Below are 25,214 nucleotides of genomic sequence, written 5' to 3'. Positions count from 1 at the left end.
AACAGATTTTGCAAGTTTTGAGGGAGCCTGCAATTGGCATGCTGACTGCAGGAATGTCCAGCAGAGCTGTTTCCCGTGAATTTAATGTTCATTTCTCTACCATAAGGAATCTCCCAAGGTGTTTAGAGAAACTCGTGTTCGTGAGGATGTTCATGGATATCCACGAACATCCTCACTCTCACTCGTGCTATATTGCTTAATAGTAGCATGTGGTGTAGGCCTGTATGGAAGAAATATAGGGAGAATTACATAAATACAAATATAAAACAGGTTAATGAAACATTACAGGCCATATTGGTATTTATTGTGATCAACAATTATATTCTAGCCTTCGTTGAGGACCATTTGGAGGTTTTTGTCACCACCGTCAGACTGTACGTCACCACCGTCAGACAGAAAACCTGACGGTGGTGACGTATAACGGTGGTGACAAAATCTACTCTTTCACATGATATGCATGAGTTGTTCACATTAGCCATCTTTTTTTCCCTCTGTTGCTATCTACTTCAGACCTCTTCTTAAAAAGTATACATTTATGTCATAATCTAATCTAATATTTTTTTATACAAAAGAGACGGTGTTGACATGTTATGGTTGTGACAGTAGCAGTGTCCAAAAATATGAACAAGTCTAAGAGAAATTAGCAAACTTACAGGAGCTTGAGTGATCTTGAAGCATGCAGAAGAGTTGAAGGTTTGAAAATGGGGTCCCCAGGAATTAAGTTGACCTTGTAGTTGCCTGATTTTATTGCTTTTTATAAATATCTGACGGTGGTGACGAATATGTGGGACACATTTTGAGCAACCACAAAATAATTGTAATATGTATTAAAAACTACAAACAGTGAGGTTTGAACAATATTTACTATGTACTCTTTCATGTGGTAAAGATATTTTTCAATTTAATTATTACGTTTTGTTTTTTTAATCAAGTTGAAATGATTATCTCCTATCCGAGGACAACTGATTTTGTAGGCAATGGGCCAGCATATAATCATTAAATTAATACAAATTAAAAATAAACCTATAAAATAACCTTACATATGTGCAAAGGACCCCCTGATTATAACCTTGATTCTTTTTATTCATGAAAATGTTATTAATTTCCAACAGAATTAGCACTTTTCTTCGTGGGACATGTTTTATCCAAATTCCCAAGAATCAGTATTATAATAAAGGACAAAATAGGCTATTTTTATAAGCTATTAGGCTATATTTTTATTATACGTGGCTACTTATTTTTCATTCTTGTTGTTTTTTGAATAGGCCTACCATTCATTTAAGGATTTGACATAGGGGAGCGCGGGGCACAACCTAACGCGGGGTTAGTTGTAACACGCTTGTTTTAAATACTTCCGCACATGCTTGGATGACGAAGCTTTGTGTATTTACAAGTTGCCATATCAACACTATATAGAAAAAAAATTCCGCCAAAATTATTTTATTTTTGGAAGATATCCATAGACATTTATTAAACCATAGCAAAAGTAAATTTCTTACTTAAGTTAATTTTTCATCTCTATTTTTTGTGTTTATTTAAAATAAGACAAATCTGATATTATTTTAATCTCCAAGATGTTATTTAACAGTTGAGATAGTTATTTAATGTTTCGCTAACTAGCAGAAGACACTAGCCAGGTTTAAATCCCAGTTGTGCAGGCGAGGCCATGTTGTAACACTGCGTTACAATGTGCCCCTATTAGAAATATGCTATTATATTCTATACTTTTATTAATTTTATTGAGAAAACATGAGAAAAAGGTGAATAAAGACTGAGAGTCAATGTTCAGAAATTACTAATTATTTATTTGTTTTGAACTATTTTGTATAGCTGTGTTTTCATGTGTTCATAGTCAAAACTCAAAAATGAGTTTATATTTAATTATTAAAAATTGCCATTATTTTATATGAAAAAGTTTTTTAATTGTATTTTATTTAGAAAATGTTTTAGTTTGTTTTGTATATTTTTTTTTATTAGATCAGATAACATTTTAAGCTGTCACATGTTATGGGGCAACACACCTATGGGGCATGTTGTCACATTTCACTTCCATTCTTTCGGGGTATATCAAGAAAAAAGTATACACTGTATTAATAAAACAAAAACACATAATTGTACCAGACATGTGGGAAATTAATGTGGGGAAAAAAATACTCTGAACCATAAGTAGATTTACACAAATTGAGAAAGTCAAAAAGCGTTACTTTGTGCCCCGCTCTCCCCTAGGCTACAGTAAGGGGAAGTAAAATACGCATAGACATAGCCTATATGTTATTAATAGTGTTTATAATGTTAATGTTGCATTTTATTTACCGATCTTTTACACTATTTCTGATTCTGAATAGGCTAATAATAAAATGCGTTTGTTTCCCTCTCAACATGACCCGGTGCGCTGCGTACAAGCGCACATCTTTGAGATATAAATTAATAAATTTTAATAAAACACAAGGCCTACATCATAAAACTCAGAAGAGTATGTATTTTAATATCTCTGTTGTTCTCTGTTCTCCGGTTGTTAGATAGTCAGTCTGAATGTCATGCGTTTACGTTAATATAGAAATATTATATTGTCAATGCATTATTCTTTTCTTTTTGTATTAGTGTTAAAAATATTAAATTTACAACTAATTATATTGATTTATATCTTCATTTATTATTTAAAAAAAAAATTACTGGGCGAGGGCGACCATGTAGGCTAACAGCCGTCATTTAGGCATACCCAGCTGATGCAAAGCGTAGGTGAATTTATATCTACACAGAAGAAAGCCCTGTCTAGTGTTTTTCCCAGTACGGGTTGTGTCGAGCCATGTTAGTCTGGTTATTTGATGGGAAAAAAAGATGAAATGTAGTTGCAAAAAACGTGTTAGGAATCACACCGCGAGGACTCTTATTCTGCAGTGAAGAACTGAGGAAGAACTGATGACGGGACAGTTTGATCTTCGGCTGACAAATCAAATGAAAGGGGCGTTTCATTCCCGCCCACGTGTAAAATTCGAATATTCCAGCTGTTTATACATTTTTCTACCTCAGAACGAAAAACGAAAAATGAAGCTGAATTCTTGTTTTTCGTTTTTTTGGAAAAAATGAAAATCGAAAAAGGAACTGTTTTCTCATTTTTCTACTTTCAATATTAAATAAAAAAACGACTGAACGAATGATACACGGATTTACATGGTGCGTCCTTTGGAAGACGCATAGCCAAGGCTGCATCCTTGAAGTCTTCAGTCCTTCGAAGGATGCAGCCTTCACAATGGGACACAGCTATTGTCTTCTGCTGAAGCACAGGCTCTACTCTTCAGCACAATGGCGACCCACAAAACTCAGACAACAGAAACCCTTTAAATCTCACCGTTAAAATAGTCCAAGTGACTACAGTGGTTCAACCTTAATTTTATGAAGTGACGAATACTTTTTGTGCGCAAGAAAAAAAAAACGACTTCAACAATTTCTTCTCTTCCGTGTCAGTCTCTAGGTGTGTTCGACATCGGCTGCGGCTGGATGTAACCGATCGGCGAGAGTAGCCGCGTGCAGGCGGGGAGGAGCTGCAAACGGAGACGTGAAGTCGGACACTTTCTGGTTCCCGTAGTGACCGCTCACGTGGTGTTTGCATACTTCACCACAGCTGAAGTGAAATAAATGCAATTTTTGCCAAATAATGTTTCAGAGACATTTTCATTCAATACTTTATGTAGGCCTACAGCTTCATGCAACGTCTGTTTGAACAAGAATAAAGTTCAACATAAGTTACTATCAATGAAGTGGAGTCTACGTTTTTTAATCAGTTTTAATTTAATAAACATGACACAATATAAAATCGCGACTACATGAAAAGAGTGTTTAAAAACTGATTTGTGAGCGTTAGAGGAACTAAAGGTGTTCGGATAAACGAAACACACACGTGATCGTTGTCATGCAGTGAATCCGGCCAATCGTGGAACAGCTGTGTCGTCATCAGCCCTCGTGCAGCCCAGTGCAGCCGCTCTTGAGAAGCTGCGCTGGCTGAGTTCCCCGGCTACTCTCGAATCGCTCTCGCGGTACTTTGATGGCATACGTCACAGTCACGTGGCGTCGGCGCTGTATCAAGTCCATAGACAGTAAAAGAAATGGACACAGCGACCCCATTGGAACTCAATTGAGACAAGTGAAGCCCATTTTCAGCGATTTCTTAGCACTTCCTTTCCTGACGCGCAGACTCAAACCGAGCAAAGCGTTACACGGACCACGTGAGCAACCCGTCTGTCTTCTAGTAGCTGTGCCAAGAGAAATCTGAATCATTCCCTTCCGAAACTTGCAGAGACGGAGAGTGTGAGTAGGCGGTGTCCATGAGCTGGAGCAGGAGCAACTTTTGCTAGGTATTCTGATTAATTATATTGTCATTTTGCCTCGACGTCCTCCCGATTGCCCGCGAGCTTCTCCTCCTGTCCATACGGTAATCTCTCTACTGTGCGACAGAGAGTCGCGTAGGTATGACGCAATCGTTAGCCTACTTTTACTAAAACTGCTTCTACAGGGCCATAACATAAGCTACAAGGTAATGGAGCATTTTATACATTGTCGTGTTTCTTTAGAAATAAATAATGGACCAATGGAGTCTTTAAACGCCTCAGATGTAAAGTTATTCGCTGTCAAAGTGACGCCAAAATGAATGGGAGTCAATGGGATGCTAACTGCAGGTGAAGTTCTGCTACAAGATGTCGGCACCCGGCCGACTTCAACTTCCGGTCGACTTCCTTCCCGCTTGATCAAGTCGGACAAAATTTCTAACCGGCATGCACTGCTTCAAGTCAGCCGCCGATCGGTCTGCGCAGAGCTGCATGAAGTCGAACAAGCCTTCTGACTGTTCACGTGAGCAGCACGCGTGTGATGCTGACGCAGGAGTCGGCCGGCGTTTGACGTAGAACCTGGAAGTGCTGCACTGTGTTTACAACATGGACATGTCAGAGACTGACATGAAAGAGAAGAAATTAGGTGTTTGTGTTTTTTTCTTCTTCTGTATTTAGCCAGGGACAGTAGGGGTTGGAAGTTACATGTATTCGTATTGACCGAAACGGTACGGGCGTCACGGTTCGGTGCATGAATAGGCCTATACACGGAGAATACATGGTATAAAAATAAATAAAACTCCCGTGCAAATTAATTAATGTAATGCGGAACTACTGGGGGGAGAGGCGCGGGCGCGTCATTTTGTTCATACAGGACATCATTCAAACTGCAAAGTGTTTACTTATTTTGGTGTACACTCGCAATAAAACACAATATTGTGCTTTTGTCAAACTGTAAACTCTTGTCAAACTGTAACCTAGAACTGTCACCCAACCAAATCACACACACACACTGTTTAAAAGCAAAAAAATATTTATCCATCCCCATTTAAAAACAGTCTTGTGGGTGCCATCTTTTGGACAGTCATCATATTGCATTGGTTTTCTATGGCGTCAAATGGTGGACAAAACAGCGCAAGCGCATAAACACAGCGCGCAAGTGAATTACAACAGTGTGAGCAACGTGACAAAGCTCGCACGTAAAATGTAAACATGCAGAACTCTCAAATCCCAAACTGGAGAACAAAAAATATGATTGTGCGCACAAATTAACAAGTCGCAAGCAGAAATAACAGCCGCGAGTAGTCCGCCTTGCTCTGATGTCATGCTGACGTATGTCAAAAAACTCTCGCGACCGCAAGGCGCACGTGTCGGATTCTGCAGTCGCGCGCAGTTGCTCTCCACCGACTGCTGATCAAAAGGTGTGTTCGACATCGGCTGCGGCTGGATGTAACCGATCGGCGAGAGTAGCCGCGTGCAGGCGGGGAGGAGCTGCAAACAGAGACGTGAAGTCGGACACTTTCTGGTTCCCGTAGTGACTGCTCACGTGGTGTTTGCATACTTTACCACAGCTGAAGTGAAATAAATGCAATATTTGCCAAATAATACACAAATGTTTCTGAGACATTTTCATTCAATACTTTATGTACTGCTTCATACAGCGTCTGTTTGAACAAGAATAAAGTTCAACATAAGCTATCAATGAAGGGGAGTCTACATTTTTTAATCAGTTTTAATTTGATAAACATGACACAATATAACGTCGCAACTAAATGAAAAGAGTGTTTACTGTTATAAAACATTTATTTGTGAGCTTTAGAGGAACTAAAGGTGTGCGAATAAACACGAAACACACGTGATCGTTGTCATGCGGTGAATCCGGCCAATCGTGGAACAGCTGTGTCGTCATCAGAGCTCATGCAGCCCAGTGCAGCCGCTCTTGAGAAGCTGCGCTGGCTGAGTTCTCCGGCTACTCTCGAATTGCTCTCGCAGTACTTTGATGGCATACGTCACAGTCACGTGGCGTCGGCGTTGTATCAAGTCGGACAACATTTCTAACCGGCATGCACTGCTTCAAGTCAGCCGCCAATCGGTTTGCGCAGAGCTGCATGAAGTCGAACAAGCCTAGAGCTTCCTTAACGGTGCATGTGATGACAGGCTGACGGCAGAGATCGCGGAGCAGCATGTTGATTTAGAACGCAAACTTTTGCTGAATTTATGAGAAATCTACAGACGCAAACAGACAAAGTGTAATAAAATAAAGACCTAAATGTGTATTTCGGACTTTTTTTCAACACAAGTCTGATATCCAAAAATCTCAAAATTGACCAGTAAAAAAAAACGATGTTTTTGCCTGCCGTGTCTCGCCTTAAACAAAAAAGATTCTTGTCGCTTCATAATATCAAGGTTGAACCACTGTAGTCACATGGACTATTTCAACAATGTCTTTACCATTTTGAGCCTAGAAACTGGTAATTACCTTGCAGTCTATGGAGGGTCAGAAAGCTCTTGGATTTCATCAAAAATATCTTAATTTGTGTTCCGAGGATGAACGAAGGTTTTACGGGTTTGGAATGACATGAGGGTGAGTAAATGATGACAGAATTTTAATTTTGGGTGAACAAACATTTTTAAAATTCCCTCTGATTATATTGAAAACACCAGATCTTATGTTGTGGAATCAAAGAGTTGGGTAATCAATTGGGTAAATCTAACTCTAGATTAGGTTCTAAATGATTTTAGTGATCAAGATCATGAGGTTTATGTCCAAACACAAACAAAAACGCCTGATCATATTTTCAGTTACAGCTAAAAATTAAGAGTCAAGGGCCCAACTAAAGCAAACACTGATCACCAGAATGGTAATCTCAGTCCTTCAGTGAATATGCTTGTTAACAGCAGGTGTTCATCACTAATGGTTAATCATCAGCCAATTAATCACTTAATTATCTAATTAAAGGGGATGTCTAATACTATTTCATGCATTATGACTTATTCTATTACTGTTAAAGAGTTGGATTCGGATGATGGAGTATTTCTGTGCCAAATACACTCCTTCAGGATTCGTATTCATTTCGTAAAGTTTTTTTCGAGTATGGCCCTGTAAGACGTCATAAAGGCCAGAATTCTTTGTATGGGCACTTATCCCAGAAGAGCACGTGCACACATCAACCAGAACGAAAGCAAGAGCATGCCCATCAACGTGCTTCGTTCGGGTTGCGGAAGCCGTTGTCAGCGCTATCCTTTTGTTTTTAGACCACAAAATCAATGTGTTTTTGTTTGTGAGGGAAAGATAACCTTGTTCAGCTTAGTTTTTTACAGGGCAGCAACTGAGTTGTGCAAGTGTGTTTGTTTGTTCCAGGCATTTCGGTGATGAATGTTTTATAAATAAGGCCCATTTCAAGTTCAACGCAGGATTTGCAGATCGTTTAAAACTGGAAGATGGAGAGGTCCCAGCGATAAAAGATCCCGGTCATGAGTCAGAATTGCAGGCGGTAAGCAACGTCAAATGTCTGTGTTTTGTTGGCAATCGGCGTGTAAGTGTATATAATGTAAACAACATGAACGTATAGTGAAACAAACGTTATCCAGGGATAATGCGATGATGTATTGTGCATGATTTTTTAGCTCCACCCATGGCACGCCTCCAGGAGCTTGACTGTATTCGGAAAGAATCAGTACAACGTATCTGTCTTTTCTAAATCACATAAAACTAAAGACTCTTCGAAGATATGAAGTATGTAGGTACTTAAGATTAACATGAGATTGGCAGAAACTGTGTGTTATGTGCCCTTTAACTTGAACACTGCTTCACTGTTACATTTTAACACTCTTGAGTGTGGACTCAAATAAACTCTGAGGAGTGTTAATGTAACACTGGGGATTTTGCTGTGTAAATTGAGAAGCAGCGCTCAATAACCTAAAATGAGTGAGTCAGATTAAGAAACACTAATCTCTGATTTTTCATCTTTCTTTTACCGTTCATTGATACTGCTGGTGACTGCCACTGCACTCCCATCTTCAGCAATGATGGACAGGTGAGATGTGCCAAAATCATCAGGAACAATATTCTCCTCTTGCTCATCATAACTGTCTTGTTCAGTGTCATCTTTAATCTTTCTCCTAATGTAGTCGGCAAAGCTTTCAGAGGTAATATTTTGGATGGCCTTTAAAACAAGATTCACAAGATGCATGCATATCATATTTGAACAGTGAAAGGTTTTGAAGAATAATGTCTGGTGTAATATGTTACCTCAAGCTCAATTAGATCAGGTGAGGCCAAAGTCACTTCAGATATTCTGCACTTTAAATGTTTGACTTATTTATTTAAAGGTGCACGATGCAGGATTTTCAAAAAATAAATAAAACATTTATTGTTTATAAACCTAAAAATTATAAAAAGCCCTATTTATAATACATTTATATTAGTTGTTACAATTCCTGTCTTGTTTCCCCTGAGTTGTGTTTAAGCACTCTTGTGCTGAAGTGTATTCTATGTTCCTATTGTTCCAGTGTTTCACTTCTGGTTTAGTTCCTGTTTGCTTTTGTTTCTGTTGCTGCCTTGTTTGTTGCCATAGTGATTAATTACTTTCTCCTGTTCCATGTTATCTTGTGTATGGTGTTTTGTATTTGTATTATATATCTTACTCTGCATTTGGATCCAGCTCTACCTCGTTTATTAGTGCACCGTTCGTGTTTGGACAAAATAAAATTACATGAAGGTAAGTTTTAAATGAAAATGTTTATTTTGGGGCCTTTCAACCCATAATAGCCAACAAAAATCTTAAAGTTATACAATGTAAAAAAGGTTGAACTCACATCAGTGATGTTTTCACAATGTGGATCACCCAGTTTACTCCTCTCCTCATAAGCAGCACGGAAAGCCTCTATTATATGATGATATGTCAAAATCTTATTCTCTGTTGTAGAAACATTGCTGCTTGAGAAGTTGTAACCTGAAATGACATGCATAATTAATTGAACTGAAGCTCAGAACATTTTACAAGAATTAAAGAGCTTTCATGCATGATGAAGATATCTCTTGCCCTAAAGATGCACACTATACATTTACTTTGGTCAGTTACAATTGTTGCTTATGATATGATAGCAATGAGATCCTCCTTGGTAAAATGCCTTTGAGTTACACTCACCTTTGAGTATGTTGAGTATCAGAGCGAGAACGGGTCCACCGAATGGAGCATTAGGAGCATGAAATATGTATTTCCCCACAGTAAAGTTTACTGCATACTCATTCAACACTGGCTGATAATTATTTAGGTCTTCAGATGTTATATCCCCTCCTGTGTTATGAGACACAAATATCCAGACAGACTTGATTTAATAATATTAGGGCAGCAGCCTCTCAATTAGAGTAAAATGTAAGCATTCAATCACCTGCAGCACTGATATCATCCACTATATCTTGAGTCAATGACCCATTGTAAAAGACATCTGGTCCTTTTTCTGCTATCCTCCTATAGGTCACAGCTAGTTGGGGAAATCTTATAGTATCATTTTCCTTCAATATGGTGTTGTTTGAGTCACAAAACACTTCACTGCAAGACGAGAAAGCAAATCAGAAGTAACAATGTTATTCAATTAAAGGCAGATGCTATTGGCATATACAGTACTGTAGTATTATAATAGTGCTGAGCAATAGCCTTTTGGACATCTATTCTGATAATTATTTTGCTAGTTTACAAATATTCTTACCACCATGTTGGATTATTAAGAATAATTTTCTTATTGTCTTTGATAGTTTCAGCCAATGCCTTGCCAATCCGAAAACCCTTGAATGCCAACTTTATACTGGGCTCAAACAGTTCCTTCCATTTCAGTCTCCCGTGTCTTTTGTGTGCCATCGCATAACCACGTAGTTCTCCTGGTACAGCTATGAATAATCCTGTCATTCATTACAAAACATAGAGGAGTGGTCATTCAAGGGTTAAAATTGCAACAACAACAAAAAAGTTGTTTTCTGGTGCTTTACCTGGTTTCTGCAGGTCTTTGTCTGATGTGTGCTGTGAAGCATTCTTTGGAGCAGTTTCTCTGGCATCAATTGTCTCCACCTTTCCTGAGGGTGAAAACACATTCACACCTGGTCAACACTGTGGCTTGCGGAAACAAAAGTTTCCACAAACCACAGCATATTTACTTCCAAGTGAGTGTGATGCAGGGACTGGGTTCAACATGATGAACCCAGTCTTTTTTTATCAAGTTCCTCCCATATAGAGTTTGCTAAAGCCTGGTTCACACGGCAGGATAATTAGGCAGATTTTAGCCCCGATTCACCCCTTCCGACAATCTTAAGAATGCTCCGATTATCGTAAAATAATCTGGTCAGATATTCCTGCCGTGTGTGGTGTGTTAAGACTGCTCTCGTCTGCTCGGAAGGACGTCGGGACCGCTCCGATCTCAAATCGGGGATATCCAACATGTTGGATTTTTTTGGCCTGATTTCTCCTCGTGTGTGGTGTCCCCCGGAGACAAATGAGCACGCAGCCTGTGGACTGTGGCGTGTAGCCAATCAGAAAGTGAGGTGACGAGGCGGCGAGGAAGCACTAGGAAACAAAATCAAAATAGCCGGCGGCATGGCGCACCAGAAAGTCCAGTGGACGTCGGAGATCATCGCCTTTTCTTTTGATAACGTTTTTTTTCGGTTAAAAACAAACTACAAACTATCGCCACTGCATCCTCTTCATCCGCCATGATCATCCGAGCATGATGCTCGGGAGTCAAATCGGTTCGTGTGTGATGTGTTGATTTTGCCGTGTGGCTGCGCACCACACACTGTACGACCAAAACCGTTAGACCCGTGATTTTTTTATCGCCGTGTGTGGGGTCTCTCAGGTTTGGAAAATCAGCCGACAATTTTAAAATCGTCCCGTGTGAACCAGGCTTAAGTAAATGACCTAAAGATCCTCTACAAGTGAAGATTGAGCATCAGAATTAGATCACAGATAATTGTTGGAAACTTTAAAGGAGTCATAACCTAGTATTACCTTGGATACCCACGCTCTATTATAGTCTTTCAGGCCCTTCTAAAAAAGAAAAGTGAAAAAAAAGTGGAAAAAAAATAAACACAGAGCTCCTCTGACCCTTATTTCTGAAGGCATTATTGTCTCGCGAGATCTGATGCGATATTTTGGCTGTCGTGGACGGTCATTGTAATAATGCAAATGAGGGGCGTGTTGATTGGTGGCAGGAAGGAGGGGGGTTGACACCGCAGGTAACGCTTCAGCATATCATTCCAAAATGAAAAAAACATTTCCATGTTGATTCTGGCAGTCAACAACAGAGCAACTCACGTGTGCACCACGTTTCTGCATTTTTCATGGTCGAGTGTGTACTTCGAATCGGAATTCAGTAATGGTGGCGCTCGACTGAATATGAGGGGGAGAGGGGCAGGGCGGGCTTCCTGCAGCATAGGTCTGCGGTATCCATATATGGTATATCCTGCGCCGACTTGACGTCAAGTCGGCGCAGAAATTAACATCACGTATTTGAGAAATCAACTGCAAATAAAATGAAATAAATCTCTCAATATCTCACAAACAGCATTGGCATAATTATTTATTATAAGTGAGTTATTTCCATAATACAAAAAATAAACGGAACTTAGCTCTAGTTAATGGACAAGTTAAGCATGAACAAGTTTGTGAAAGGACTGCCAGTGCCAGGTAAGTGTAAAGCAGATGATGAATCTAATTCAAACTCACATACCAAAACAATGTGTCTACATCAGGCGCTAGCTGACAAACGCAAATACTGTAGAACCAGTGATGTTGGTTCTGGCACTGGATGCGACAAGACATGACGAATCCCCAACAGTGGACTGGTGCCCCGTTCTGTTTCTGACACAAGGACAAATTAATTTACATTTATCCCATCCAGTAGACAGCTGCAAGCTGTCGCAGCACGGCCGTTGTGTCCAGTGCGATTAAAATACAAGAAAATATGACAAGCCATATCTTGCCCACGGATTCACCAGTACACCGTGGGTAATTAAGAGAGACCACAGTGTGTTGTGTGCCTCAAAATATTAACTTCTGACAATGTGAAGCCGAACAAGTAAAGACACCACTTAAGAGAAGCAGGAACACAAAGAGAAGCACTATTTATTGAAGCTTGAAAAGATTCTTCTCTACAAAATTGGGTCTCGGCAGGAAAGATAATAATAATTGTAATAATAATGTAATAATTGTAGTGTTTCCTTTAGTTGGCATCCTTGCATAACTTTCTCTTCTCATTTTCCCCCATGTTCCTCTTCAGACAACAATGAAATGCTCAATCATCACTTCTACTTCTTCATTTAGCAAGTGTGAAAAGCAAAATAATCACATGCAATGGAATTTTAACAAATCCATTTTGAGCTACATTCATATGTTGTTTGAAATCCTATTGAAATAGCATTTCGGAAAATCGATTTTAGTCTGACCGCTCTTATCTAAACGTAGCATAAACGTCAGACGTTCTCATAGGAAACATGCTGAAAGTTGCTGCAGAAACAATGTTGCAAAGTGTGGGACAAGCAGAAAATTACAATATAATGAGACATGTTGAAGACCGTTTGAGACCAGCAGAGACAACAGCACATCGCTGACGCAGAGAGTTGCTGGCTCAGAGGACGTAGTTGTCCAACACGGTGGCTATATATTGTCATGCTCTAAATATCACAACATCAGTATTGCAAACTTCTCCATGTTGTTATTGTTGTTGTTTTTTGGCATGCTTAGCAACGTTATTGGCATAGAAACCAACACAGATATTGCGGAAAATGCGTGGACAACTTAGAATAAAACGTGCTTGAGCAATTTAAGGCAATCAGTTTTACTGTAAAAATGTTGCCTTGGTTTAAATGAAAGAAGAAGAAAAATTAGGCAACATTTTTGCATCAGAATTTTAAGTAGTTTTAACTCAACTAATTTGTTTAGTTGAGTAAATTAGACTTTAAATGTTTTCAACATGTACCCTTAATACCAACATGAAAAACTTTCCTCATAAACACAACTGAAATGCTTTGTGTAGGAGAAGGATAACTAAATTGAGTAAAATAATAACTAATGTAAATGCACATTAGTACAACAGTAAATATATTGTCACATATTTTTGAATATATGAAAAGCGGCAATTCTTCATAATATTCAATATATTGCAATATATTAATGCAATATATTATTCAGTATTTTTTTTCTTCAATATACTTAATGATATATTGAACATAAATATATGGACTTTTTTTTTTTTTTTTTTCAGTAAGGATACCTGTTGATGGATTGTATATGGTGAAAATCACACCTCCTCCGATGCCCATGCTGTGGGCATTAAACAGACTCACACACAGCAGAGCAGAAATAGCAGCATCAACTGCTGAACCATCACGCTTCAACATGTCCCTGTAAACACAAAGAGCAACATTCAGATCAAGAGCAATGACTACAACGACTCTATAGAGTTGCACAAGTTCATTGCTCTTGCATGAAATCTTTACCAGAATCATAAATGGAGCTATTTGGAATCGTACCTCCCAATCGTAGAGCAAACCCCAGCATCCGCTGCCACTGCTGCTTTAGCATAGCAATTATCAGAGGGTTTTACATTGGGTGATTCAGAGGGCGATTTAGTAGACCTCTGAGTGAATGTCACTATCAGAACTATTGCAATTACAAGGGCGACGATCAGATATCTGAAAGTAGACCAGAGATTATCTGATGTTTATTCAGCACACATAAATAATGAAATGTTGTGTTATAAATACACTCACCTAAAGGATTATTAGGAACACCTGTTCAATTTCTCATTAATGCAATTATCTAATCAACCAATCACATGGCAGTTGCTTCAATGCATTTAGGGGTGTGGTCCTGGTCAAGACAATCTCCTGAACTCCAAACTGAATGTCAGAATGGGAAAGAAAGGTGATTTAAGCAATTTTGAGCGTGGCATGGTTGTTGGTGCCAGACGGGCCAGTCTGAGTATTTCACAATCTGCTCAGTTACTGGGATTTTCACGCACAACCATTTCTAGGGTTTACAAAGAATGGTGTGAAAAGGGAAAAACATCCAGTATGCGGCAGTCCTGTGGGCGAAAATGCCTTGTTGATGCTAGAGGTCAGAGGAGAATGGGCCGACTGATTCAAGCTGATAGAAGAGCAACTTTGACTGAAATAACCACTCGTTACAACCGAGGTATGCAGCAAAGCATTTGTGAAGCCACAACACGCACAACCTTGAGGCGGATGGGCTACAACAGCGGGTACCACTCATCTCCACTACAAATAGGAAAAAGAGGCTACAATTTGCACGAGCTCACCAAAATTGGACAGTTGAAGACTGGAAAAATGTTGCCTGGTCTGATGAGTCTCGATTTCTGTTGAGACATTCAGATGGTAGAGTCAGAATTTGGCGTAAACAGAATTAGAACATGGATCCATCATGCCTTGTTACCACTGTGCAGGCTGGTGGTGGTGGTGTAATGGTGTGGGGGATGTTTTCTTGGCACACTTTAGGCCCCTTAGTGCCAATTGGGCATCATTTAAATGCCACGGCCTACCTGAGCATTGTTTCTGACCATGTCCATCCCTTTATGACCACCATGTACCCATCTTCTGATGGCTACTTCCAGCAGGATAATGCACCATGTCACAAAGCTCGAATCATTTCAAATTGGTTTCTTGAACATGACAATGAGTTCACTGTACTAAAATGGCCCCCACAGTCACCAGATCTCAACCCAATAGAGCATCTTTGGGATGTGGTGGAACGGGAGCTTCGTGCCCTGGATGTGCATCCCACAAATCTCCATCAACTGCAAGATGCTATCCTATCAATATGGGCCAACATTTCTAAAGAATGCTTTCAGCACTTTGTTGAATCAATGCCACGTAGAATTAAGGCAGTTCTGAAGGCGAAAGGGGGTCAAACACAGTATTAGTATGGTGTTCCTAATAATCCTTTAGGTGAGTGTATATATGACCTGGCATAAAAAAATCATGTCATGTAAATTATTCTTTCTATTGTTTTTATCTATGGAATTTGCAACATCCTGAACCTCTACAGCTCTGAGAACTGCTAGATTTTATTTTATGTTTTACAATATTATAAAATGTGTGTACATGCTTCATCACCTTTTTGTCTTGCTTCTATGTAGTTCATAAAAGAATGCGCAGATGACACAACACAACATTAAATAGCAGCTGTCTACCAGTATGAAGAACCTATAAAACAAAAACAAACAAATAATTGTAAAAATTATTATTATATATATATATATATATTAAATATTAGATAACACTACAGTGTGTGTAATGGTTGTGCAAATGGATAGAAGGAGGGGTGGATGGGTACCTCATGACATATGTTAAAGGACAGGATGTTTCTTGGTCCATGGTGTGCTGAAACCGAAATTTTCTTTGTGCACATATAGATGTCTTAAGACAAGAGTTAAGTGGGCTTATATAATCTGTGAAACAGACAATTTAACAGTGGTTTAAAATCAATCTAAACCCAACATTACATATTGATTGGGCATACGGGCAAGATCTTCCTTGACAGGAGTGTAACTTATAGTGGCATAACTCTATTTGTATCTTTAAAAAAAAAAATTTAATGAATTTTAGAACAATACATTTCTAAGGTAAAAACATGACATAAACATGACATACTGAAAGAAAATATGTTTTCATATTTTTATATTCGATATATTAAATGGTTTGGTAACACTTTAGAATACTGTTTCTTACTTACTGCATAACTAAGGAATTATTAAAGAACTAATAGGTAATTCTTCATTAACTACTTCTTCACTACTGTTAACTACTAAGGAAGATGTGTTAACTAATCAGTATGTAATAGAATTTTATGATTGTGTTAAGTAACAGTTAGTTAATCAATAACTAGAATTATGTCATACATCTTGAAGAATTACTAATTAAGGTTCAAGAAAAATAACTAAGAAGTAACTAATGAACAGATATACAAAACTACATTGAGTTGTGACCTTCCTTATTTACTAATGTTATTAATAGAAGTAGTATTATGGAAATACAATTTTAACAAATGCATATAAATGTTAAAGCGTTTTTTTGCCTGTGTGGTTTTGTGAGTAAGTTCTGTAAGAAATCAACTTCAGAAAGGAACCCCACCCCCACTCAAGTGCCTTGCCATAACTAACCTCAGATTCGTTTTTATATTTTATATACAGTAGCCTACTGTGTTTGTCTGTTTTCCTCAGCATAGAATGCCATTGAGTAAATTCATGTATTTGAGGCAACGACTGAGGGAAACTGAAAATATAGGGAACTTATTAGTAATGAATTCCCAACAGAATATTAAACACTAACAGATCTCTCAAGATCTCAGCAGAAGAGGGTTAAGTTTAGATATTGATTATTAATCGAAAATAATTGTGTTTGCTTTTGTTGGGTTCTTGACCCTTGAACATAAGTTTTTCTCTGGCTGCTGTAACTGAGTGTTTATAAAACACATTCATTATGATAAAACAACCCAAAGAAATAGTGGGTAAAATCTGTTGGGTGTTTATTGATAATGACATAATCATCATGAAACATCACACCATAAAACTCATCCCATGGTTTATCAAAAGTGTGTTCGTTCAATAAATGGATTTAACTGTTGTATTACAAACACTGTTATTCTATACATTTTGTAGGGCTTGCATAGTTAAACACATACAGACATCAATAATCAGCATATGAATCTCGACAATGGTGACATACTTCATGTTGAAATGGATGCTGGGAGCTACCATAGTCTAAAACTCATCCATGGTTCCCAGAATGCATTGCAGAATGAAGCGTGTCACCATTGTTGAGATCATACGCTGATTCTTGATGTCTGTCTATGTCTAAATATGATAATGTGGAGTGCGGTAAGTGAGGAGACAAGAGACAGAGATGCGTCGAGTCAACTTTACTATCCACTTCAATATATCTATCACACAGTACAGCGAGTGATATCAAAAACCAAACACAACGTCAAAACCGGAACTCGTCATCGTCTAAACCCCCCTCTCCTTAAAGGTACAGTCCCTTGGTGAATGTCTCTTTCAGACTTCCTTGTGGGTCACCACACAGGCCCCCCCAGAATTCACCCATAATAACAGGGCCAGGCCGAACATGTACCCCAAATAGAACATGTGACACTATGCACTAGTGCAAAACAGAACAGTCCAGTACATAACAGTCCCTTCAACAAAGTCAACGTACAGGGGGGCGGACTGGGCGGCCATACCGGCTACGCCTAACAGTAGAGGGGCCAAGGGCAAGGGGCGGGGCAGGGGCAGGGGCAGGGGGCGAGGTTGCCGCAGGTGGGCGCCCTCGCCGCGGGGGCAGGGCCAGCTGAAGCGGTTCGCCAATATCCACATGAGCAGGCTTGAGACGGTCAATAGCCACCCGCTCAGGCCTGCCCCCCATATCCACAACAAAGTTCTTAGACCCCCCCCACCAGGACACGGAAGGGCCCATCGTATGGGGGCTGCAGCGGTGTCCGATGGCCATCGTGGCGGATGAAAACATACTTGGCTGATGGTAAATCCTTGGGCACGTAGGACCGGGGAAGGCCATGGTGAGACGTTGGAATAGGAACGAAAGCGTCTGCAATGTCCCGAGACGCAGCCCGATGTGAGGCAACTGACCACGGGGCCGTGGCATCTGGAAGAAACTCCCCCGGGACACGCAGAGGCTGGCCATACACCAGCTCGGCCGATGAGGCTTGAAGATCGTCCTTGGGGGCGGAGCGAAGGCCAAGCATAACCCATGGGAGGCGGTCAGCCCAGTCGCTGCCCGTAAGGCTGGCCCTGAGCGCGGCCTTCATGTCACGATGAAACCGCTCGCACAATCCGTTGCTCTGTGGGTTATAGGCTGTGGTACGATGGACCTTCAACCCAAGGACCTCGGCGACCGCAGACCAAAGCTCCGATGTGAACTGCGGGCCCCGGTCCGAGGAGAGGTCGGACGGTGTGCCGAAACGGGCCACCCAAGCCATAATGAACGCCCGGGCCACTTCCGCTGATGTAGTGGAGGACAGGGGAACTACTTCTGGCCACCTGGTGGTCCTGTCCACCATGGTGAGGAGGTAGGTGTAACCACGGGAGGGGGGAAGTGGGCCCACCAGGTCCACATTCACATGATCAAAACGTCTCTCTGGCACTTTGAAGGGTGCCAAAGGAGCCTTGGTATGACGAGTCACCTTTGCGCGCTGGCACGCCACACAGGCCGCCGCCCAGGCCCTGACGTCCCTCCGCAGGCCCGGCCAGACGAACTTGGCCCCCACCAGCTTGGTAGAGGCCTTCACCCCCGGGTGGGAAAGACCATGGATGGCATCAAAAACTTTATGCCTCCAGGCAGCAGGTACCATGGGGCGAGGTTGCCCAGTGGAGACGTCGCAGAGGAGTGTAGAGTTCGCCGTGTCAAACATCACATCTTCCATGAGCAGCGCCGTGGGGGCCGTCCTGTAGGCTTGCACCTCAGAGTCCGCCATTTGATCCGCAGCCATAGCCGCATAGTCGAGGCCCAAGTGGACGGAACCAGCGACCGCCCGGGAGAGGCAGTCGGCGACGAAATTGTCCTTGCCAGCCACGTGCTGAATGTCAGTGGTAAACTCGGAGATGGCCGAGAGCTGACGCTGCTGTCGACCAGACCATGGCTCCGTAGACTTGGCCATAGCAAACGTCAGTGGCTTGTGGTCAACGAAAGCCGTGAACCGCCGACCCTCCAACAGGAAACGGAAATGACGGGTGGCGAGGAAAAGACCAAGGAGCTCCCTGTCGAAGGCGCTGTACTTCCTCTCATTGTCCCGGAGCTTCCTGCTGAAAAAGGCCAGCGGCTGCCAGGCTCCGCTCACCCACTGCTCACACACAGCCCCCACGGCATAATCAGAGGCGTCCGTAGTAAGAGCAACTGGGGCGGTCGGAGACGGGTGCGCCAGCAGAGCAGCGTTGGCCAGCGCAGTTTTGGCAGCATCAAACGCATCAGTCATCTCTGGGGACCAATCCAACACGTCCGCCGGTCTCCTACCCCGCAAGGCGTAATACAATGGACGCATGAGCTGGGCCGCACGGGGGAGGAAACGGTTGTAGAAGTTCACCATGCCCAGGAACTCCTGCAGGGACTTCACAGTGCGTGGGCGTGGAAAACTGGCGACGGCCTCCACCTTAGCAGGGAGGGGGACTGCCCCCTGTGGGGTGACGTGGTGGCCGAGGAAAGTGATGGATGACCGGCCAAACTCGCACTTGGCCGGGTTGATGATGAGGCCATGCTCACTGAGCCGGCCGAACAGCTGCCGAAGATGCGTCCGGTGGTCGTCTGCGGACGCGCTGGCCACGAGAATGTCGTCCAAGTAAACAAACATGAACGGCATATCTCGCAGCACCGAGTCCATGAGACGCTGAAACGTCTGCGCTGCCCCCTTGAGGCCGAAAGGCATCCGTAGGAATTCGAAAAGGCCAAAGGGTGTGATGACTGCTGTTTTGGGGACATCCTGCGGGTGGACAGGCACCTGGTGGTAACCGCGCACCAGGTCCACCTTTGAGAAAATGGTGGCGCCGGCTAGGTGGGCGGAGAAGTCCTGGATGTGCGGCACTGGGTAACGGTCGGGTGTGGTGGCGTCGTTCAGGCGACGGAAATCTCCACAGGGACGCCATCCGCCATCAGCTTTGGTCACCATGTGCAGGGGGGAAGCCCACGGGCTGTTAGAGCGGCGCACGATGCCGAGGTGCTCCATGGTGGCGAACTCCTCCCTGGCGATAGCGAGCTTGGCAGAGTCGAGGCGACGGGCTCGTGCGTAGACTGGGGGGCCCACCGTGGTGATGTAGTGCTCCACGCCATGCTTAGCCACCGCCGATGAAAACGTGGGCGTGGTGATGTCAGGGAACTCAGCAAGTAGGCGTTGATACAGGTCCCCGTTGGCCAGCGTGTTTGACAGACAAAGCGCCCCTGTCCCTCCCAGCGTGCAGGGGTACGAAGCAAAAGAGAGGGCGTCGATCAGGCGGCAGTTTGTAACATCCACCAACAGTCTATAAGCGCAGAGAAAATCCGCCCCCAGGAGCGACGTAGACACAGCAGCCATGACGAAGTCCCAGCCGAAACGCCGCCCGCCGAAACACACTTCCACATGCCTCGTGCCATAGGTACGAATGGGTGTGCCGTTAGCGGCGTCCATCGGGGGGCCGTGCCCGCCAGCCATGGTGTCCACAGGCTGCGCTGGCAGGATGCTGCGCTGAGCCCCAGAATCGACCAGCAGCCGCCGGCCGGACAAGGTGTCAGTGATGAACAACAGCTTGCAGTCACGGCCAGCGCCCATAGCTGCTAATGAGCGCCGGCCCTGGCTTTTCCCTGGGCTCCAAAACTGCAAGGCTGACGACACTGCTTGGCTTTGGCCCCAAACCTGGAATGGTAATAACACCACCCGTCCTCACGCTGTCGGCGGGCCGTCACAGCAGCTGCAGTGTCTGGGTCGTCCTCCAAGGGTGGAACAGACGTGCGCTGGGTGGGCAGCAGTGCATGGACAAACTGCTGCCGGTTGGCGAGGAAAATCCTGTCTGCCTCCACAGCCAGTGCTCGGTAGTCTCTGGAGGAAGGGAGGGGGGAACTAGCCAGTGCGGTACGCACGGGTGCTGGAAGCTGCCGCAGGAATATGTGGGCGAAAAGGAATGAGGGATCCGCCGCGCCCAGCACCGCCAGCATCCTCTCCATTAACTCGGACGGCTTGCTGTCGCCAAGGCCGTTCAGGGACAGCAGGCGGTCTGCCTTCTCCAGTTCTGACAGTTCAAAGAGGCTCAACAGGAACGTTTTAAGTGCGTCGTACTTGCCGTCAGCTGGAGGAGCCTCTAACAGCGCCATAGCCCTGGCCGTCGTCGAGGCATCTAAGGCCGCTACCACGTGGAAATACTTTGTAACGTCCTGTGTTATTCCTCTCAGCTGGAACTGTGCCTCGATGTGCTGAAACCACGGCCGTGGATTGTGCTGCCAAAAGTCCGGTAACTTGATGGTGGCTGCGTAGATCGCGCCGACATTAGCCGCGCCGCTAGCAGCGTTTTCACCACCGTCGTTGTGTGACATAATTCAGCCGTGTTCAACTCGCGTTGGGGTCACCAATGTGGAGTGCGGTAAGTGAGGAGACAAGAGACAGAGATGCGTCGAGTCAACTTTACTATCCACTTCAATATATCTATCACACAGTACAGCGAGTGATATCAAAAACCAAACACAACGTCAAAACCGGAACTCGTCATCGTCTAAACCCCCCTCTCCTTAAAGGTACAGTCCCTTGGTGAATGTCTCTTTCAGACTTCCTTGTGGGTCACCACAATAGCAGTTCAAAATGTTTTGTCCAATCCCACCGGTCACAATAGTGACCGTAAAAAAATGTTTCATTTCTAAGGCTATAAAAATTTTACTAAATGATCTATCAATGCATTTCCAGTAGATATTGAAATAATAAAGGGTCTCAATGAAATATGTGCAGTGTCGCATGTTTACTGTAAATTGTCACATGACCAGAGCTGTTTATTTCCTGTTTGTGCCAAGAGAAGAGGAAGACAGCAAGAAAGCTCCCAAAGAAAAGGGTGGTAAAGTATGTTAACATAAAGATAGGACATAGATTTTTGGTACATATCATGTTTAAGGTGTCTAGTATTGATATATGCATTTGCAATTACTCAACTTTGTTTAATGTGGTCATAGAACTCACAAACATGTCAACGGCAACAATAGTGACCGGTGGGATAACCCATTGTATCTACATACTAATACACATAGGCTAACTGTTCTACCTTACTATCTACCTAATTTTACACACAGACACACACACACACACACACACACACACACACACACACACACACACACACACACACACGGTCACGTCTCTTCTGATGTCTGATCTCCACACACACACACACACACACACACACACACAGACAGACACACACACACACACACACACACACACACACACACACACACACACACACACACATGGTCACGTCTCCTCTGATGTCTGATCTCCACACACACACAGACACACACACACACACACACACACACACGGACAAACACACACACACACACACACACACACACACACACACACACACACACAGAGAAACACACACACAAACACACATACACAAACACACACACACACACACACACACACACTCACACATGGTCACGTCTCCTCTGATGTCTGATCTCCCCTCACACACACACACAGACACACAAAAACAAAACCACACACACACACACACACACACACACACACACACAAAAACACACACAAACACACTGCATAGGTCAAATAGACCTATATTAAATCAATACAATGGTTGATACAACACAGTATCCCACCGGTCACAATTGTGACCGATCATAAAACACACTTTTTCACACACTTTTCCATGAAAATTTCTAAAAATTATGATTGATTGTTTCAAAGGGATACTAATGACACATGATTTGGATATTTTTGTGTCTGGGAAAAATTTGGGATTAAATGGGTTAAGTGTGGGATGAATCGTAGGGTGAGATCTGTGAACCAGGATATTTAATGATGATTAAGTCATCATTAATAAATACCCAACAGATTAGGGCCAGATTTATTTTATTATTATGTAACAGGTTGAGAATCTGTAACGTTCGGTTTGGCTCATTGGAAGTAGGTACTTTTTAGGTGTGCGTATATTTCAAATGGTAAGACACGCCCACTGGCGTTGAACCGCAGCTTGACATTGAGTACACCTGTGCGGCCAATCATGGAGGTGCGTCAGGTTTTAGTGGCGTGATAAAAAGCCTGTTTAAGTGGGGCATTGTCATCCTTCTCTGTGCTGTGTGTAGTAACAGGCTACTCATTTCGATTTGCGTTGCCCTCTCTGGAATGTGTGTGCGTGAAGTGGCGAGCGCGGGTAGCATCAAGTTCATTATAGCTTAAGAATTTCTACGTTTCCTACTAGGTGCGGCCCAAGAGCGCTAGCTGCTGGTCTGTGCTGTTTTGTTTTGTTTTTTTATATTTATTTGTGTCACTGTTTCATTGTCCTGTTCGCACGACTGACTGCAGCGGACGTTGCGGTTTCGAACCGCTGTATCCACCGAGCTCTTTAACGAGCTCTTCTCGTTATGAACTGTGTTGAAGTATTGGACATGTGTGTTCTATGGGTTGTTATATCAAACTAACACGCTGGTAGCTGGGTCCATTTGAAGCAGCTTGAACGATCTTAAATATTAGTATTAGTTGTGACGTTAAATATTATGTCGTTTTGATTGTCTGTGAAATCTCTTTCCCTTTTGGTTTTCTTTTTTTCTTTTGTTTTTCTTTCTTTCTTTCTTATTACAAATTTATTTGCCAGTGTTTATCTGCATTTGATAATTTGAACTGTGATATTGAAGCTTAACAGAAGGGGGAGTCTATTTGTTTTCTCTTGGTATTGTTTTTTTATTTTGTTTATCACTTGCTTTAAGAAACTTTGTTCACTGATTTGCTGTTTGCTGTGTGGTTTGTCCCTTTCTGTTAAAGTGGGTTTATTATGGTCTCTTATTAACTGTGGGTATTTAATTGGTAATTGTACGAGATCTATTTTTAGGATGTTTTAAATGACTGATTCTCCCTGTGCGAAATAAATGTTGTATACTTTTTGAAAGTCATGTCTCTGTCTTTGATGCAATCTGAACCAGCAGGGTCCTTCCTTTTGTTGTAATCCTTCTTGGTTTAACTCTCTTTTTGGGGGTATTTTTATTACTTTTACTTTCCTAGGTGGAGAAGTAACCTAGGTGGCGTAGTCGGGTTTTTCTAATATTTGAAGGTTACTATTATTATTATTTTATTTTTTTGGCCATTTAAACTGTCTTACAAACACTGAGCAATAATAGCAGCCAGAGAAAAAATAAAGTTAAAAAGTCAAGTGGAGACTTCTCACTCATGGAGGCTTGTTCGAAAAAAAATAGACACAGGGAACGATCGGGGAAAGGATCCCAATTCCAGTAGTCGTGCCTCCTCACTCTGCACAGTTTGTATGTCTCTCTTATCTGACACACCTGATTCCGATCACCACATCATTAGAAGAGAGCTCCATGAACTCAGGTGTGTCCCTATTCAGTGTTCACTGCTCCCTACTCCCTAAGTACGGGATAGCTGTTGAAGTTCACTTCACTTGACAAAATGTGTTCATTCAGAACAGATGTAGGCAATATATGGCCTGTTGAACGATATGCCTCACCAATAGTGTCCGCTACCCAGTGAGCAAGCCTTTGCTTTGACAAGGGTGCACCTTTTCTTCCGTGCCCAACGCAGACAAAAAGCTGGTCAGTGGTACGCCATGGGGCAGTCTTTGATACATACTGCCTCAACATACCGACTGGATATAGGGATGCCTTGTCCTCTTTAAACACAGCCAGCTGAATGGGTTGGTTTGTGAATTGAGGTGACAATAACTTGGGCTGAAATGCTGGGTTCGGCCAAAGTACACATAAACGAGGCCTAACTAGGTACACTGTTAACCCCTGCTGTAAAAAAAGGCCAAATTCTGACAGTATAATACAATTTTTCCATTAAAACAGTAATATACTGTAGAAAACAATGCATTCTGGGTTATATTTGTTGTTTTCGAGAAAGTAGCCTACAGGAATATACTGTGAATTAACAATGCTCAAACTCGACACTCAGAGACTGTTCTCCAAATCACACCCTATACCCTCATTCACTATTCCCTACATTAGTTCACTAATATAGTCCACCTGAATGAAAAGAAGAGAGTGAATTCAGACACTGATGAACACCTGGTCACACTGGTCAGACAGACTCCTTTCCCGTTTTAAGCCAAAATCTACTTTTTGCCCTTAGGTACAAAATGCTTCTTTACATACATTTGCTAAAAAAGTGA

The 25,214-nt window shown here is 42.4% G+C and overlaps 1 protein-coding gene across 2 annotated transcripts in view; it reads right to left on the bottom strand.

Moving 5' to 3' along the window:
• LOC311299989 (glutathione hydrolase 1 proenzyme-like) overlaps positions 1–25,214 on the bottom strand; it is a 63,110-nt gene that overhangs the window by 10,784 nt on the left and 27,112 nt on the right. For both annotated transcript variants that reach the window (XM_084424029.1, XM_084424028.1), the window contains exons 2-11: positions 15,668–15,782; positions 15,448–15,537; positions 13,846–14,007; positions 13,587–13,717; positions 10,312–10,395; positions 10,035–10,224; positions 9,717–9,877; positions 9,473–9,622; positions 9,141–9,277; positions 8,301–8,488 (exon numbers count right to left, since the gene is read on the bottom strand). In XM_084424029.1, the coding sequence (XP_084280155.1) occupies positions 8,301–8,488; positions 9,141–9,277; positions 9,473–9,622; positions 9,717–9,877; positions 10,035–10,224; positions 10,312–10,395; positions 13,587–13,717; positions 13,846–14,007; positions 15,448–15,537; positions 15,668–15,708 (1,334 nt within the window). In that variant the 5' untranslated portion in view covers positions 15,709–15,782. The remainder of the gene's footprint in view (positions 1–8,300; positions 8,489–9,140; positions 9,278–9,472; positions 9,623–9,716; positions 9,878–10,034; positions 10,225–10,311; positions 10,396–13,586; positions 13,718–13,845; positions 14,008–15,447; positions 15,538–15,667; positions 15,783–25,214) is intronic.

This window comes from Rutilus rutilus, assembly GCF_951802725.1.
Source record: "Rutilus rutilus genome assembly, chromosome: 11".
Classification (NCBI taxonomy): Eukaryota; Metazoa; Chordata; class Actinopteri; order Cypriniformes; family Leuciscidae; genus Rutilus; species Rutilus rutilus.
This window is presented reverse-complemented; position numbering and strand designations above follow the sequence as displayed.